The sequence below is a fragment of the Giraffa tippelskirchi genome, chromosome 1 (assembly GCF_054371585.1).
Source record: "Giraffa tippelskirchi isolate mGirTip1 chromosome 1, T2T-mGirTip1v1.2.pri, whole genome shotgun sequence".
In the NCBI taxonomy this organism is placed as follows: Eukaryota; Metazoa; Chordata; class Mammalia; order Artiodactyla; family Giraffidae; genus Giraffa; species Giraffa tippelskirchi.
Window position 1 is genome coordinate 130908016 of NC_137275.1, and position 18021 is coordinate 130926036.

General features: G+C 42.1%; 1 protein-coding gene and 1 non-coding gene across 15 annotated transcripts in view; one reads left to right on the forward strand and one right to left on the reverse strand.

Moving 5' to 3' along the window:
* Positions 1–18021, forward strand: part of FBXO16 (F-box protein 16) — a 65441-nt gene that overhangs the window by 29293 nt on the left and 18127 nt on the right. For all 14 annotated transcript variants that reach the window (XR_014055749.1, XR_014055761.1, XR_014055734.1 and 11 more), the window contains 2 exons: positions 3650–3882; positions 5632–5731. Coding sequence is in view for 9 of the 14 variants with exons in the window: in XM_081496829.1 (XP_081352955.1) it covers positions 3650–3882; positions 5632–5731 (333 nt within the window). In the remaining 5 variants the exon portion in view is untranslated. The remainder of the gene's footprint in view (positions 1–3649; positions 3883–5631; positions 5732–18021) is intronic.
* On the reverse strand, positions 12420–12526 carry LOC145521604 (U6 spliceosomal RNA). The gene has a single exon (XR_014065532.1). It is a non-coding gene; the product is annotated as a U6 spliceosomal RNA (small nuclear RNA).

Sequence of the window (18021 nt, forward strand, 5' to 3'; positions counted from 1 at the left end):
TGGTTTTCTATGCATTGTAGCCAATGTTTATGTTCATTCTTATAGTCACAGTTAATTAGATAACTTACGGGAAAATTTTATGAACTTTTTCTTTATGGCATGATCTATATACATGGAGAGTTGTGCATCATTTTGTATAATAGAAGAGTTCCTGAAAATTATGTATAAATTAAAAATTTTTAATTATTTTTAAAACCACAGGGATATTTTTTTATAGAAAAGCTGCAGTGAGTCCTTTTTGAATTGAAGAATCCTTTTGAAATACGAATAGTTGGTTCTTAACATGCTCATTTACGTTTCATTTTATTGTGTTTACTTGAAGTAGAAACCCTCTACATTTAATATAGTAATAAATTACATAATTAATATTGTTATAATTACAATGGTAAAAGCAGTCTTTCTGATTTCAATGGTGGCTGTTCTTCATGAGAATTTCTTTTAAAAAGAAAAATTTAAAGTGCAGTGGTGGAAGAGTATTTTAAAAATTATAATAGCTATGACTCCTTTTATCACAAGGCTTTCCTTAACTCTCATTTGAAGTCACTCATAGGCAGGGAAAGGCTTCAATAGCTGAAGCTTGGGCTGTTCTGGGGCAGAGGAGAGAAAAGTGATTAACCAGGTTGTAGAATGAAAAAAGGTTTTGAGTATTGTATGTAGCACTGATTTTAATACTTGGTCTTCAACAATAACTCTTTTTCCAGAAACTATTTATGCACTTCCCTAGTGGCTCAGATGGTAAGGAATCCACCTGCAATGCAGGAGATGCAGATTTGATCCCTGGGTCGGGAGGATACCCTGGAGAAGAGAATGGCTACCCACTCCAGTATTCTTGCCTGGAGAATCTCCATGGTCGGAGGAGCCTGGTGGGCTACAGTCCGTAGGATCATAAAGAGTCGGACATGACTGAGCAACTAACACACACATATTTTAAAATAATGAATAGTTCTGATATAAGAAAATTGCCACATTGTTGGTTAGTATTTAATTTCTTTGGGGAGTACTTTGTTATAGTAAATTTCAGTTCTTCTATTAAAGAAAAAATTGGCAAATTGAACCCAGTAATATATAAAAAAAGAATAATACATGATGACCCAGTGGGATGTATCCAAGGAGAGTAAGGTTGGCATAATATTCAAAAATCAGTCCATGTAATTCACAGAGTAAAAGAGAAAAGATGTATGGTCATTTCAATACATGCAAACAAAAGCATTTAAAATTTTTTCAACATTTGCGATTTTAAAAAGTCTCAAAAGGCTTTGGGTAAAGGGAACAAATTTTTTGTTTACTTAACAGAAAAGTCATCAGTTTTCATTATTATCTATTCTGTTAATGGGTCAAATATTTTGTGCTTTTCAGAATTAATGATGTTTATTTATGTATATATATAGTTACTAGCATTCATGCCTAAATTTTCTCCCCGAAACTGCTTTTTTATTATCATGTATTCTTTATTACCAGTGGTGTTAAATGAGACCTCTTCCAGCAAAAATAGATTTCATTCAATATAAACTCAGAAAAATGAAATAAATGTCCATTTTATTTTATTTATTTTATTTTTTTGGCCACCGCATGTGACTTGGAGTCTTAGTTCCCTGACCAGGGATTGAACTCCTGCTCTCAGCAGTGAAAGTGTGGAGTCCTAACCACTGGGCCACCAGGAAGTTCCTTGAATGTCCATTTTAAGTGAGATCCACACTGTGCTGTGCTTAGTTGCTCAGTCGTGTCCGACTCTTTTCAACCCTATGGACTGTAGCCCACCAGGCTTTTCTGTCCGTGGGGATTCTCCAGGCAAGAATACTGGAGTGGGTTGCCATGCCCTCCTCCAGGATTCGCACAAAACAGTGAATACTAATCTAGTAATGAGCCATCAATTATGTAAAAGTAAAATGTCTTCTTACTCTGCTACTTGCAATCACTCACTAAATCAGTAAATATTTATTAAATACTGTTATGTGCTAGGTGCTAGGAGTACAATGGTCTTAACCCCACTTTCTGGGAGCCTGGTCTATGGCCCAGGACACAGACAAACAGATAGTTACCACATTGAATATGAAGTACTATCCTGTAATAGAAATATGTACAAAGAGCAGTTGAAACAAGGATAAGAAACTAACTGATTCTGCTTAGAGGAACTTGGGGAATTTTTAAATTTTCACAAACAGTTTAAGCAAAGCAATTTACTGAGTAAAGCTTCCCTAATCTCTTAAAGAACAAAAATTAAGCCTTTAATGGCTTCTCAACATAGCAGTACCTCTTCCCTTAGGCTACAACCTCATAAAAACCCTTACGAATTTTATATTAAAAAAAAAAAAACTTTCATTCTGGGCAATTAAAAAATAGACTTTCAAAAAAAAATAGACTTTCATTTCCCGATTCTTTGGAAATGGCTGAAGTTTTGATAACTGATAAAATCTGTAGTTTACCCCTACATAATGGAAATTGTCTCTGTGTTTTAGATAGGTAGGACTGCTGATGCTGCTGCTGCTAAGTCGCTTCAGTCGTGTCCGACTCTGTGCGACCCCATAGACGGCAGCCCACCAGGCTCCACCGTCCCTGGGATTCTCCAGGCAAGAATACTGGAGTGGGTTGCCATTTCCTTCTCCAGTACATGAAAGGGAAAAGGGAAAGTGAAGTCGCTCAGTCGTGTCCGACTCTTAGCAACCCCATGGACTGTAGCCTACCAGGCTCCTCCGTTCATGGGATTTCCCAGGCAAGAGTACCAGAGTGGGGTGCCATTGCCTTCTCCGATAGGTAGGACAGGGTACTGTTTTTAAGAATGTATATTTTTATGAACAAATTAACTGCAGTTGTGGAATAACTGTATAATGATATGGTAGGAGAGGTGGCAATACAGAGTAGGGAAGTTCATTGTGTGGGCTTGAAGCTGGAGAGTCCTGGATTCAAATTCTGACCCTGTGTCTTACTACTTAGGTCTTAATAGTAGTAGTGGAAAAATTAATCAGTTTCTCCTACCTTCAGTTTTCTCTTCTGTAAAATGGAAGTAGTTACGATTACCTTTTAAAGTTATTACAAAGGTTAAATAAAGTAATGTAGGAAAGGTACTTTCCTGGTGGTCCAATGGTTAAGACTCTGTGCTTCCAATCTAAGGGGTGCAGGTTTGATCCCTGGTAGGGGGAACTAAGATCCAGCATGCCTCACTGTATAACCCCCCTCAAAAAATAATAACAATGCGGGAATACTTCTGAGACAATGCCTGGCACATACAAGTACCTCTGGGTTGGTGGCTGCTGTAGTCATTGCCACCGTTATCAATGCCATCATGGTGATGATGATAATGATGATTTTTTTAAAGCATTTATTTATTTATTCATTTTTGGTTGCATAGGGTCTTCGTTACTGCCCTTGGGCATTCTCTAGTTGCAGTGAGCAGGGGCTATTCTCTACCTTCCATGCTCGGGATTCTTATTACGATGGTTTCTCTTGTTGCAGAGCACAGACTGTAGAGCACTGGCTCAGTGGTTGTGGCACAAGGGCATGTGGATTCTTCCTGGACCAGGGATTGAACCAGTGTCCCCTGCATTGGCAGGCAGATTCTTAATCACTAGACCACCAGGGAAGTCCATGTCCTTTGTTTTACTTTTGTTTTTATTATAGTGTTTTGAGAATAGAAATAATTTTCTCATTCTAGACACCTCCAAAAGATGGGTTTGTGATCGCGGATGTTCAACCCATTAGAAGCAGTTCTCCAGGGGGAAAGCTGTCTCCTTCATCTGCTTTCCGATCCTCTTCCTCTTTAAGAAAGAAGAACCACCCAGGGGAGAAAGAACTCCCACCTTGGAGGTCTTCTGACAAGCATCCAACTGATATCATTCGCTTCAATTACCTGGACAACTGTGACCCCATTGAACGCAGCTGGCAAGGGTAAGAACTGTGTCCTTCTCCACTTCTTTCCTTTTAGAAACAATTTACTGGCACTTTGGTCTACGAAAGATGAAAACAGAAGCTACTGTGAAATACAAATGCTTTTCACTGGTGGTGGTGGTTTAGTCACTGAGTCATGTCAGACTCTGTGCAACCCCATGGACTGTAGCCCACCAGGCTCCTCTGTCCATGGGGACTCTCCAGATGAGAATACTGGAGTGGGTAGCCATTCTCTTCTCCAGGGGATCTTCCCAATCCAGGGATCAAAACTGCATCTCCTGCATTGCAGGTGGATTCTTTACTGCTGAGCCACCAGGGAAGCCCCAAGAAGCAAAAAGTGATTGAAAGTAAATGAACCTTTATTGGTAAATTTGACCTTTTCTTTAGGATTTGTTTGCATTTTATAGCTGTAATGCTTTCCTTACAGCTTCTTTTAATATTTTAATACCTCAGATTCCAATCCAGCACCCAAAGGGTTCATTATAGTCTTTTCCTTTTCCATATTTGTGCCTCCCTTCTGTGACATTGATATATATACATATATGTATATATTTGATTATATATGTACATACATAATTTTGTATGGGCTTCCCTGTTGGCTCAGAACCCACCTGCCATGCAGGAGACCTGGGTTCCATCCCTGGGTTGAGAAGATCCCCTGGAAGAGGGCATGGTAACCCACTCCAGTATTTTTGCCTGGAGAATCCCCATGGACAGAGGAGGCTGGCGGGCTACAGTCCATGGAGTCACAAAGAGTTGGACACAACTGAGCAACTAAGCACAGTAAAGCATAATTTTGTATAAAAAATGTATTATATGAAGTATACACCCAGAGAATATATTTACTTAACAAATTTCTGAATTGCTAACTCATATCATTGTCAAAACAAATCTGCTAACTAGAATTCAATGTTTGTTTCTGGTTCATTTTGCCTTTAGCCTGAGGGTATATACTCATAATAATAATAATGTGGATCCATACTTTATCCTATTATATGCAATCATTTTAAAAAATAAATATTAATGTTAATACAAACAATAAGATTACTGAAAACAGTTGAAGATGTCTTTGCCTGTGTTTTTGTCCTTAGGATATGTTCTGCTAAGGCTATTCAGACAAATAAATGACTGTGTTAAAGTCCCATGAAGTATTCCTTTGTGTGGGGAAACACCACCAGCTGTTTTTAGATTTTTGGAATTTTTTTTCTTTTATTTCATAATTTTGAGATGGTTCCAAAGTCAAATATACAAAACAAAGTATATCTGGAGAAGTCTCCAATACTGTTCCATGTTCCTAATTGGATCACAGGGGAATCCCATGGATAGGTAACTATTTTTTAAAATGTCCTTACATTTAAAAAATCATAAAGGGGGGAAGTGGGGCAGATGAAAAAAATGTAAACAAATACAGACACATGCACCCCTTTCTGCAAGAAATGGTGTCAACACAGTACATACTACTTTATTCCGCTTTCTTTCTTCATGTAACAATATATCCTGCAGCTCACCTCACAGGTATATAAAGAAATACTCTGGCTTCCTTTTTACAGACCACAGTCCTGTATTGTGTGGATGTGTCAGAGTTTATTCAACTCCTTCTCTATTGATAGACACTTGGCTTGTTTCCAGTTGAGTGAAGATAATCTTTTAAACCGCAGGAACAACAAAATCAAATAGACAAACAGTTTTGCCAACTACCAAAGCTTTAAAATGATATTTATAATTTTCCCAATGCTTTCCAATTAACAGAAGGAAAAGACATGAAATGACCCCAGCTTTCAACCAACAGTCACGTGATAAGAAAAATAAATCACAGGACAGATCTAAACTAAGAAAAGCACAGTCACTGGTAAGTATTGCTTACAAAACATTCCCCCCCACCCCATAATGTTAATGAAAAATGCTGGATCTCTATAATCCTATTCTTGAGACTGATTTTTTTTTTTTATGGGAACCATCAAGTAATGGTTTAAATTCTGGTCTCTGACACTGACTGGCTAGCTGTGTGACCTTGAAGATGCCCTTTATTTAATCTCTCTGAGCCTCAGTTTTTTTAAAAGCTTGGATGGATTTGATGTGTGTGAATCTGCTTTGAAAACTATACAATATAAAGGAAATATTATTATCATTGTTTCTTTCTTCTTCTGTTAGTCCTTTGGGGTCAGAGAGGGGAGCCTATAGAAACTTCTCTGTAGAAATTACTTATCTGTAGAATGCAAGTTCCACTGACCTAAGAAAAAGGTATTGTGCTATGCTTAGTCGCTCAGTTGTGTCCAACTCTGTGTGGTCCCATGAACTGTAGCCTGCCAGGCTCCTCTGTACACAGAATTTTCCAGGCAAGAATACTGGAATGGATTGCCTTTTTCTATTCCAGGGGAGCTTCCTGACCCAGGGATCAAGCCCATCTTCTCTTGCATCTCCTGCATTGGCAGGAGAATTCTTTACCACTGGCACCACCTGGCCAGCCCAAGAAAAAGATATTGAGTTGGCCAAAAACTTCATTCTGGTTTTTCCTTAACATCTTATGGAAAAACCCAAACTTTTTGGCCAGCCCAATACACATTCCATAGCTGTTCTGTCACCAGTGGAACATGATGATAAAAGTACATTTTAAATAACTTCAGAAAAAAAATGAATTAAGAACTTTTCTTTCCCTAATTAAAAAATGGCTAATTGACAACCTAATAAAATCAGTGATTGTGACTAGGGAGCATTATTATTTCAGAGCAGAATTTCCCAAATTGTGGTTTTGTACCCTCCAATGGATCCCTCTCAGCACGTATGAGAGTCTTTGGAGCCAAGTAGAAGGGAATAAGGGTGGAATAAAAAGTTTCCATTAGTAGCAAAGATTTAGAAAAAGGCTGCAGATACACACTAAAGGAAAATTAATATAAAATGGGTGTCAATTGGGAGAAGGATAAGTGTGTATTCATGAATAAATCACTTTTATAGCTCTCCTTTAAAGCTTAATTACTTTCTGTTTCAATGCATTTTCAAGTGTTATGTTCCAGAGAGAGAGAGAGAGAGATGAGCTTTTTGAAATAGGTTAGTCTATATTCTGAGGAGACAGTCTGTTGGACGGGATGAGACTTATCACAGACATATGTACGGAGGCCCAAGGGAATGAGGAAGCTTAAAATAGAGCAGTAAAATTGTCAGGGAAAACCATTAATTGAGAAAAATAACTATGAGTTTTATCACCCAAGCCACTCAGGCATGTGGCTGCCTAGTTGCCGGCCCCTCCTCAGCCAGAAGTAGAAGAGAAATCTGGGGGAGAACAGGGAACTTGCAGGAAGATAAAAGTTGGTGAAGTATGCTTACAAACTATGAGCACAATCAGACATTTCTCTGGCTTAAAAAACAAAACAAAACAAAAATCAAAGGCTAAACAGAAACCCTCCCTCTGGGTTTTTGACATTCACCACCTGTCACCCTCCAGCAGGGCTTGCTTAAGTTAAAATAGTCATAAATTAAAGACTTCAAAAGTTGTGCTCATTCAAGCTGAAAGGGAAACCAGGGCAAAGTAAACAAGGATGGAACACCATTAAGCATGAGTAGGTGAAGTGTGCGGTTATATGGATCTACTTGTGTGTGTTATTTGCTCAGTCATGTGTGACTCTTTGCGACCCTGTGGACTGTAGCCTGCCAGGCTTCTCTGTCCCTGGGATTCTCCAGGCAAGAATACTGGAGTGGGTTGCCATTTCCTCCTCTAGGGGATCTTCCCGACCCAGGGATCGAACCTGGGTCTCCTACATTGCAGGTGGGTTCTTTACCATCTGAGCCACCAGGGAAGCATACTTGTGTGGTTTCTGTAAATATGATAATTAGAATCACTATTTCTGCTTAATTATGATAGGGAGCATTAAGGCATAATTAAACCCTCCAAAAGTGAGCTGGGGTGTTTGACTCCACATTGGTGTCTTCGATGTGCATGCATGCTCAGTCTTGTCTGACTCTTTGCGACCCCATGGTCTGTAGCCTGCCAGGCTCCTCCTTTCCAGGGAATTTTCCAGACAAGAATACTGGAGTGGGTTGTCATTTCCTACTCCAGGAGATCTTTAAGACCCAGGGATCGAATCCGAGTCTACTGCATCTCCTGCATTGGCAGGCAGAGTCTTTACCACTGTGCCACTGGGGAAGCCTCATGGCTATTCAGGCCACAGGCTGCAGGTGGCTAAGGCCCCCTCCCTACACTGTGCCAGTTTGCCCCACCGTTCACCACATCCCTCCCTTGGAGGAAAGGAGCAACCTCCTACATGAGGCAAGGTGATTGTGAAAATGAAATACTAGCTATGGGGCCTGAGAGGAGAGGAACTGGGTTTTGAGGAAATTTTAGGGGACATAAAGAAAGTAAGGGGTAAATAAAATCTGACAATAAAATGGATAATAAAGGACCTACTGTCCAGCACAGGGAACTCTGCTTAATGTTATGTGGCAGCCTGGATGGGAGAAGGGTTTGGGGGAGAATGGATACATGTGTACGTATGTCTGAGTCCCTTTGCTGTCCACCTGAAGCCATCACAACATTGTTAATCGGCTATACCCCAGCGTAAAATAAAAAGCTGAAAACGAAACAGAAATGACAAGTGCAGCTGTGGAGAGAGTGTGGTAGACACAGCCCAGGTGCAATTAAAGTGGAGAAAATCACATATTCATTAGATGGAAAGTTCTTGCATCATTTAGACAGGTTTATCTAGAAAGATTCAGGAGGAACTCAAGAAACAGGTGAGCAGGAAAAACTTAGGGGAACACCTTACAAAGCTAGGATGAGAAGGCTAGATCACCAACACCCAGGGAGGGCCTAAGGCCTGAACACTGGTGTGCTCCCTGTCCCTCAAAGTGGAAAAGGGGCGTGTGGCACTAGGAGAAGTTAAAGTTTTGTGAAATGGAGGGGTTAGAAGAAAAACAGTGCGGGTGTGAAGTACAAAGAATATTCCTTTGAACATCCCCAAACTTTCTGGCACCAGGGACCTGTTTCATGAAAGAGAATTTTTCCATGAATTGGGGATGGGGGGATGGTTCCAGGATGATTCAAGTGCATTACATTTATTGTGCACTTTATTTCTATTATTATTACATCAGCTCCACCTCATATCATCAGATATTAGATCCCAGAGGTTGGGGACCCATCTCTTGGCTATCTCTCGAGGGCATGGCTATCAGGTCACTGAGGCATCTTCACTGTTTGCTTGTCGTTACTTAGAACCTTCAAATATTAGAGTTCTCCCCCTAAACAGAAACATTCTCAAGGAAACAGTTTCAAATCTGTGTATATTACTGTGAGTTGGTGATGTTTTCTACTATTATTAGGTTTGAGTTTCAAGGGTACCTGATTCCCCTTTTAATTCTAGCACTGCCTCATCATAGCTGCTTCATTGAACCACTTTTTGGTGTGAATCATTGATAGAAGTTAGGCTTCCCATGTGGCTCAGTGGTAAAGAATCCACCTGCCAATACCGGAGACACGGGTTTGATCCCTAGGTCGGGAAGATTCCCCTGGGAGAGGAAATGACAACCCACTCCAATATTCTTGCCTGGGAAAATCCTATGGACAGAGGAGCCTGGCAGGCTACAGTCTGTGGGGTCCCAAAGAGTTGGACACGACCAAGCGAATCTTTGTCTATTTGATTACTAATGCTTTATCATTTTGAAGGTGATTTATTAAAATTACATAAACATCAAGGTATGTTCATTACCATTAGTTTTTGTTGTTGTGGTTGTTTGTTTGTTTTGCTTTTTGGCCACACCACGTGGCATGCGGGATCTTAATTCCCTGACCAGGGATTGAACCTGTGACCCCTTGCATTGGAAGCTCAGAATCTTAACCACTGGACCATTAAGGAAGTCCCATCATTAGTTATTATAATAAAATCCCAGACAGAACAAAGCCATGAAAGAATATAAGCACCACAGGACAACCAGGTGCCATCTTAAACTTCAGAGATTTTCCCATCTTGAGTAAAGATGTGAAAAAAAACAATTTTTAAAAATTTTAACAGCTGGCCCCACAATTCCTTTTTGGGAAAAGGAAAGAGGGAGCTGTCTCCTTCGGGGAAAGCCACTGAGGAGCAAATGCTACAGGCACCTGGACTCCAGGGGAGGGAAAACCTGCTAGGCTGGAGATTAGAGGAAGAGTTTCTTGTTTCTGCTCCTGCAAGGAGAGGGGAGGGGAAACAGAGGGCAGAGAGGAAAGAAATAAGACCAGGAAAGAAAAGCCAGCCGGATGGAGGGAAGCTGAGCCCGGGCAGGGGAAAATGACACGTCAGTGTTAGACGGTAACCCAGCCATTCCCAATCAAATTTGTTCCCTATTACTGGGATGTAAAGCCTGCCTTCCATCTCTTTAGTAAACTGTATTCAATTTACACGTGGAAGCAAGATGTCAGTAGTCTAGAAACCAAGAAAGCCCTTCAGGACTATTTACAAAAACCAAGGTGGGGAGGGCGGGACTTCCCTGGCAGTCCAGTGGTTAAGACTTCACGCTTCCAGGGGGTGAAGGTTTGATCCTTGGTAAGGGAACTAACGGAGAAGGCAATGGCACCCCACTCCAGTGCTCTTGCCTGGAAAATCCCATGGACGGAGGAGCCTGGTAGGCTACAGTCCGTGGGGTGGCTAAGAGTCGGGCACGACTGAGCGACTTCACTTTCACTTTTCCCTTTCATGCACTGGAGAAGGAAATGGCAACCCACTCCAGTATTCTTGCCTGGAGAATCCTAGGGACGGCGGAGCCTGGTGGGCTGCCATCTATGGGGTCGCACAGAGTCGGACACGACTGAAGCGACTTAGCAGCAGCAGCAGCAGCAAGGGAACTAAGATCCCACACACTGAGCTTGGCCAAGGGGGGAAAAATACTATCCTTAAAAATAAAACCAAGAGGGGTGGGCTTTGGGCTTCCCAGGGCTGGAATTGGGACCCAGCTGAGCTGACATCTTGTTTTTTGTCTGTTTTTTGTTTTTCCTTTTTCCCACCAAGTTAAGTATAAAAACAAATACCTTTTTGTCTCATGCTCAGCTTTTTTTCTTGAAGGTTAGAAGTCCTCACTTCCCAGGTTTTGATTTAGCCAAGGATTTCAAAAAGCTTTCTGTTCACAGTGTTCAGCTAAAGACAAGTAACAAAAGCTTCTAATTGCCTGCTTACTCTAATTGCTTTAGATAAGACCTTATCTTGCCCAGTGCTCCTCCCCTTAACTCCAGCCTCTGTGGTTACCTCTTGACCTCCTTCCAGGATAACTTGATTCTTAATGTCCTGATTGTTTTTTAATAGTCTTTAAGCTTTCTCACTTTTTTTCCACTATCTGGATTAAGAGACGAGGAGAAAGGAGTATTCTCTAAAGCCATTCGTGATTCATGTCTAAGAAAGAACAATGGTTTAAGCATTGGGAAACCCCAGGTTCTGGCCTTAGCTCTACTGTTGACTAGCAGACACTCAAGCTATTTCTAAAATAAATTAGAATTGCATCTTTTTTTTTCAATAATTGAGGTTTCTTTTAAATGTTTATCTTTGTATTAAGTATTATATGTATTAAGTATTTATTTCACTGCACTGGGTCTTAGTTGCAGCACCTAGGATCTTCAATCTTCCTTGTGGCGTGTGGGATCTAGTTCCCTGACCAGGGATCGAACCCACACTCACTGCATTGGGAGCACAGAGTCTTAGCCACTGAACCACCAGGGAAGTCCCTGATTTACCTCTTTAATATCTTTTCCAGGCTAAAGTCTGAATCTCTGGACCCTCATAGTTTCCCACCACATTTACCCTCTGCTCTCCCCTAATACCAAAAAAGAATCCAGTGTATTCATGAATCCTAATGCTAAATCATTAAAAACTAGTTTCTGTCTCCTTTTTTTTTTCTTTGAACTTTAGAAAACCTAATTAATTAAAACAGAAGAATTTATAAAACATAGTTTATACAGTGGTTTTCTTGCAAGCAGTCTTTAATAGACTTCTTTCAAATTCTGACAAATACACTAGGTATTTGGTTTGGATGTACAGAACTAAAAATATCTAAAGGAGATATTTTTAATTAGTTCAATCCATGAAATTCCCGAGAATTCCATTTGGAAGAAAGAATAAAAGAGAATATGGGGGACTTCCCTGGTGGTCCAGTGGCTAAGACACTGTACTCCCAATGCAAGAGGCCTGGGTTTGATCCCTGGTCAGGGAACTAGATTCCACATGCCACAGTGAAGACCTGAAGCAGCCAAGTAAATAAATAAAATTTAGGAGCAAAACAACAATATTTTTTAAAAGAATATGGGCTTTGCCATCTGAGAGACCTGGCCTTTTTTTTTTTTCATGGTAGCAAGCAAACAGGATTTATTTCAGAGAGAAAGTACAAAACTCTCAGCATAGACACTGAGAGGGGGTGAAATGCCCCAGACCGAGGCTTTTTTACTAAGCAGTGCAACTTTAGATAAGTTACTTAACCTCTCTGAGCCTCAATTTTTAAAAAAGTTTCCCTGTTTTATTCATACTTTTTTAACTTTATTTTTTAATTGGAGGAAAATCGCTTTATAATGTTGTGATGGTTTCTGCTGTAAAAACATGAAATGCTTCACCAGTTTGCATGTCGTCCTTGAGCAGGGGCCATGATAATCTTCTTTGTATCATTCCAATTTAAGTATATGTGCTGCCGAAGTGAGCACTGAGCCTCAATTTCTTCATGTATAAAATGGGAATAATGATACCTCCCTTGCAGGACTGTTGTGAGGACTACATGCTAGGTATATATTAAGTACTCAATACATGTTCACGTTTTCCTCCATTAAACACCATCTTATTTTTCACTTTGCTGACCAAGAGCACACGCTTGGGCCTGAAACAGGCTAGGTTCAATGCCTGATCCCGCAATTTTACAACTCAGTGATTTGGGGCAAGTTGTTAACAATCTCGGAAGCCCTGTTTTCTCATCTGGAAAATGGAGTTAGCAACAACAGTGCCCAGCTCCAGGAAGTGTTCATGAACTAGTCACATCCATCAGAATCACATCAAATCACCATGGAGACAGCAGGGATGCTGAGGGAGTGCTGATGCTTAGTGGCTGCTGAGTTGCTGACGAGGGATCAGCCAGGTGGCCAGGAGGAGGCTCCAACCTTTTCTTTCTCGATTTTACCTTTACTTTCCCCACTTTTCTTTTTTTAAATATTTTTTAATTGATTATTTTTTGGCTGTGGTGGGTCTTACTTGCAGCATGTGGGATCTTTCATTGTGGGGCGTGGGCCTCTCTCTAGATGTGGCTCCCAGGCTCAGTAGTTGTGACTTGCAAACTTAATTGCCCTGTGGCCTGTGGGATCTTAGTTCCCCCACCAGGGATCAAACTCTCGTCCCTTGCATTGGAAGGCAGATTCTTAACCACTGGACCGCCAGGGAAAGCCCCTCCCCATTTTTCTTTGTCTTTCTCCTTTGTCTTCTCTCTCACAGTTTCTGCTGTGTGAAAAATGGTTGCATCCAGAGCGGTATGATGTGTAACCCATATATTTTCTTTCCCTGCATGGCCCTCATAAATCTTGTGTCTGTGCATGACTCCTTCCCAGTGCTGGGTTTTTGATTCCACGCCGCCAGGTAGAGTACTGTGTGTTGAACTCTGTGCCATGGATTTGGTGCTGCACACCCTCCTCTGCCTCTGATACCTCCAAGATGAAAAGACCTAATTGCTAAGAATCCTGGGGGCAAAATTAATTCTCAGGAAGGACCATGACGTAGGATCTTTGCATTTCTCCCTTGCCTCTGAAAGAGCATAGTCTGCTTGTTCTGTCTTGTAGCCTCTTGTGTGATCATGCTACGCATAATAAATTAACTTGGCATTTCCAACAGGAGTAATTCTACTTGTTTCTCTTTCCCTGAATATTTAGACTGGGGCCAAATGGCTTCTTGTTTTTACTTAAAGAGTTAAACAAAAGGGACTTCCCTGGTGGTGCCATGGTTAAGACTGTGCCCTCCAATGCAGGGGCTGTAGGTTCAATCCCTGATGGGGGACCAAGATCCCACATACCTCACTGCTCAAAAGCAAAAACAAAAAACAGAAGCAATATTGTAACAAATTCAATAAACAACTTTAAAAATGGTCCACATCAAAAAAAGTCTTTAAAAAATATGTGTGTGCGTATGTAGTCTATATGTATGTGCATGTGTATAACCCTTTGTATTAAATAGTTTGGCTTTTTACAGCAAACTACATTAAAAGCCAATTTTCTCAGACATGGATGCTTTGAAATGTAAATTCATAGTCCCTGCTAACAAACAACCATAGGAACTCTATGTCCTGTGTACATTTGGCGGCACATCTCGACTTTATGTCACCTACTTGGGAGGCTGAATGGTACCGTCACATAATCTTGAACTTAAATTTCAAAACCCTAACTAGAATTTTCTGCTTAGCCTTTCCCCCAGAACTGATGGTTTTACCCCAGAGCTAAAGACAAATGAAGAACAAAAACAGACCTGTTGCTGTGTTGATTATTTCTTGCTCACCTCTATTTCTATTTTTAAAAAATTTTAAGGTATATATTTTTTAATGTGGACCAGTTTTTTTTAATGGCCACATCATACAACATGCAGGATCTTTAGTTGGGGTGTGCAAACTCTTAGTTGTGGCATGCGGGATCTAGTTCCCTGACCAGGGATGGAACCCCAACCCCTTTGCATTGGGAGCTGGGAGTCTTAGCCACTGGACCACCAGGGGAGTCCTAGACCCATTGTTTCTTGACTGCTTTCCCTTCATTCCTGCAGTCTTTTCTTCCCTTAAGATCACTAATTACTGAGACCTGTTTAAGGGTAAGCATTGTAGCCAGGCTTAGATCACAAAATGTCTTGGACCAAAATGGGTTCTCTTATGTCAAAGATGTCATGCCTGGTTCTCTTTCTCCAGGGACTGCCTCCCCTATCTGCTTATAACACCCAATGTTGACATAAAAGAAATTTCCAGTTATTTCAACCAGATCATCAGATGCTCTGGACTAAACTCAAGACTGTCAGATTTGTACCCTTTGTATATTTCCTCAGGCTTCCCAGGTGGCTCAAGTGGTAAAGAATCCACCTACCAACACAGGAGATGCAGGCAGGAGATACAGGTTTGATCCCTCGGTCGGGAAGCTCCCCTGGAGGAGGAAATGACAACCCACTCAAGTATTCTTGCCTGGAAAGTTCCGTGGACAGAGGAGCCTGGCAGGCTACAATCCACGGGTTTGCAAAGAGTCGGACACAACTTAGCCACTGACACACACACACATGCATATATATTCCCCATATTTTGTCTTTCCTCTTGTCATGATGGGCATTAAATCTTAAAATAAAGAGGGTCTACAAACTTGTTTTCAGGAACAACCAGGAAAGGTGGTGGCTGACCAGCCCACTCAAGATGGCTGTTCTCTTGCTCTCTGTCCGTCCCCTGCCTGATCAGTGCCTGCTTCACTTACACTTACTCTGGCCTTCCTACATACTTGCCTTGGGCCCTAGCTAGTAATTGTTCTTATCAAAGGGGCTGTGAGGGGTGTGCCCTTCTGTTGGTTTCCCTGGTAATCGATGAGCCCATCTGACATCAACTCGCCTGTAACTGGCAATCTTCCCTTCCACCAGGAGCAAAGACTGCTGCCATGTCCTGAAGGTGTCTGCTGCACAGGGTGGGGCTGTCGCTGTAGGACTTTGCTTCAGACACATAAGCTCCCCATCTGTCAAACCATTGATGTCTCTGTTGCTTGATGCATGTGTGCGTGCTAAGTCACTTCAGTCATGTCTGACTCTTTGCAACCTTATGGACTGTAGCTGGCAGGCTCCTCTATCTAAGGGATTCTCCAGTCAAGAATACTGGAGTGGATTGCCATTCCCTTTTCCAGGGGATCTTCCTGGCCCAAGGATCGAACCCCCATCTCCTGTGTCTCCTGCATTGCTAGTGGATTCTTCACCACTGAGCCACCGGGGAAGCCCCTCTGTTGCCCGCTCTGGGCTTTCTTCAGTCTCGAAGCTGGGCAAATGCAGGCTTTGTAGGCCTTTGAGGTACAGTCCAACAGGTGGGCATAAAGAGACCAGTTCCAGAGCCCCTCAGAAAGGGATGAGAAACTTGACAGTTTGGGTAGGTGGTGACAATTACCAAGAGGAGAAGTGATGGGGCGGGGGAGTCCCTGGGACCTGTCAGGGTGGAAAAGGAGAGCTTGAGAGGAGCCTGCCTGGGCCTGTGGATCTCCCCCTGGGGGGACTTACGAGAAAGGGTTCCTCAAATATAGTGATAAATATACTTTGCACTGTAATAGGATTCCATTTGAAACTGTTACAGCCGAGGTGTTGCGAGCCCATTCTTGTGTCACAGAAAGCTAGGCTTTTCCTCCATTTGGCAGGTATTATTTTATTTTCCTTGTTCCTAAAATAGAACAAAGGAAGGCTTCTGTTTGTTCTCTTACCTTGTGCTAATCTTAGAGCAACATGAAAAATGCTGACTGTACGTGGATCTTGAAACAACGCTGAAAACTTCCAACACGGGAAGACAATTAATTCCCACTCCTTCCCTCTTTCCTCTTGGATTCCAACGACTGGCTGTGTTTAACCCCAGTTTTGCCTACTCTTTCCCAGAAAAGTCACAGCTAACATGCGTGGATCTACTAATAGATTCAGTAGGGTGTGGGATTCCAGCTTGATTCTCTGGGGGCTGACGCCTCATCAGAGAACTAATACTGAAGAGCATATGTTCAGTGCTAAGTTTGGGCGTCTGGATGATAATGGCTTCAGGAATGCAGCTAAGACAAAAATCCCTGAGAGTTGAAACACTCAAGCTTCTTGGAGAAGGTGGGCCTCCAAGGATAGATGTAGAGAAGGAGTAAAGAGAGCAGATGAGTAAGTCAGAAAGAGAAAAACAAACATTGTATATTAATGCATGTATGGTATGCGTTATGGCAGGCTACAGTCCATGGGGTCTGTATGACCAAAGTCACGACCAAAGCGACTTAGCATGCACGCACCACACATACATACAGAATCTAGGAAAACAGTACTGATGAACCTATTTACAGAGAAGAAATGGAGATGCAGATGTAGGGAATGGACTTGTGGACATGGCGGGGGAAGGAAAGACTAGGAAAAATTGAGAAAGTAGTATTGATGTATATACACTCATTCACTCTCAAAGTCACTCAGTCGTGTCTGACTCTTTGAGACCCCCTGGACTGTAGCGCGCCAGGCTCCTCTGTCCATGGGATTTCCCAGGCGAAAATACTGGAGTGGGTCGTCATTCCCTTCTCCAGGAGATCTTCCCAACCCAGGGATCAAACCTGAGTCTCCTGCATTACAGGCAGATTCTTTACCATTTGAACCACCAAGGAAGCCCCATGCATACTCATAACTTGTGGGAGGCTGCTGTGTAGCACAGGAAGCCCAACCTGGAGCTCTGTGATGACCTAGAGGGGTGAGATGAGGGGGGAGGGAGACTCAAGAGGGTAGGGAGATACACACACACACACACACACACACACATGTATGTCATTATGACTGATTAACATTGATGTATGGCAGAGACCACCACAACATTGTAAGGGAATTATCCTCCAATTTAAAATATACATAGAGAGAGACAGGCAGGTGGAGGGTGCAGGTGAGACCAGCCTGTGTGGGGCATCTCTGTGGAGGAAGAGGGACCCAGTTCACTGGAGACAGAAGTTGTGGCTGAAGCAATTTCTGATTCACTGAAAGCCTAAAGTAGGATTTTCCCCAGATTAATGGAAACCCTGTGTTTTGCAAACATATCCATCAGAGCATTAGAGGGAGGTAACGGATGATCTGACTCCTAGGACCTGCCAGCTGAATATGGAGTCAGGGGAGGGTGACAGTGTTCGGAGAGGCTCAGCCTCTGTACATCTGCTCACTCTCCTGTGTTGCTCTGCCCAGTCGGGGCCGAGATAAGTGTGCATGTACCCCCCCCTCCTGCTCCCTGTAAACTCAGCTCTGTTATGTCTTTCTCTTGCTCTCTCCCTTCCTCTGCCTTTTCTGTTCACGGCCAGATGTTGAGGAGAAGTCCTTCCTCACTGTGAGTTTTGCATGTGACATCAGTCTTTTGTGTGCATGCCCACATTAGCAGGGAGGGTAAACAATGGGAACTTTATCAATACTCACCTGGTCTCAGGATCACGTCGAGACCCAGCTCTAACACCTTTTAACT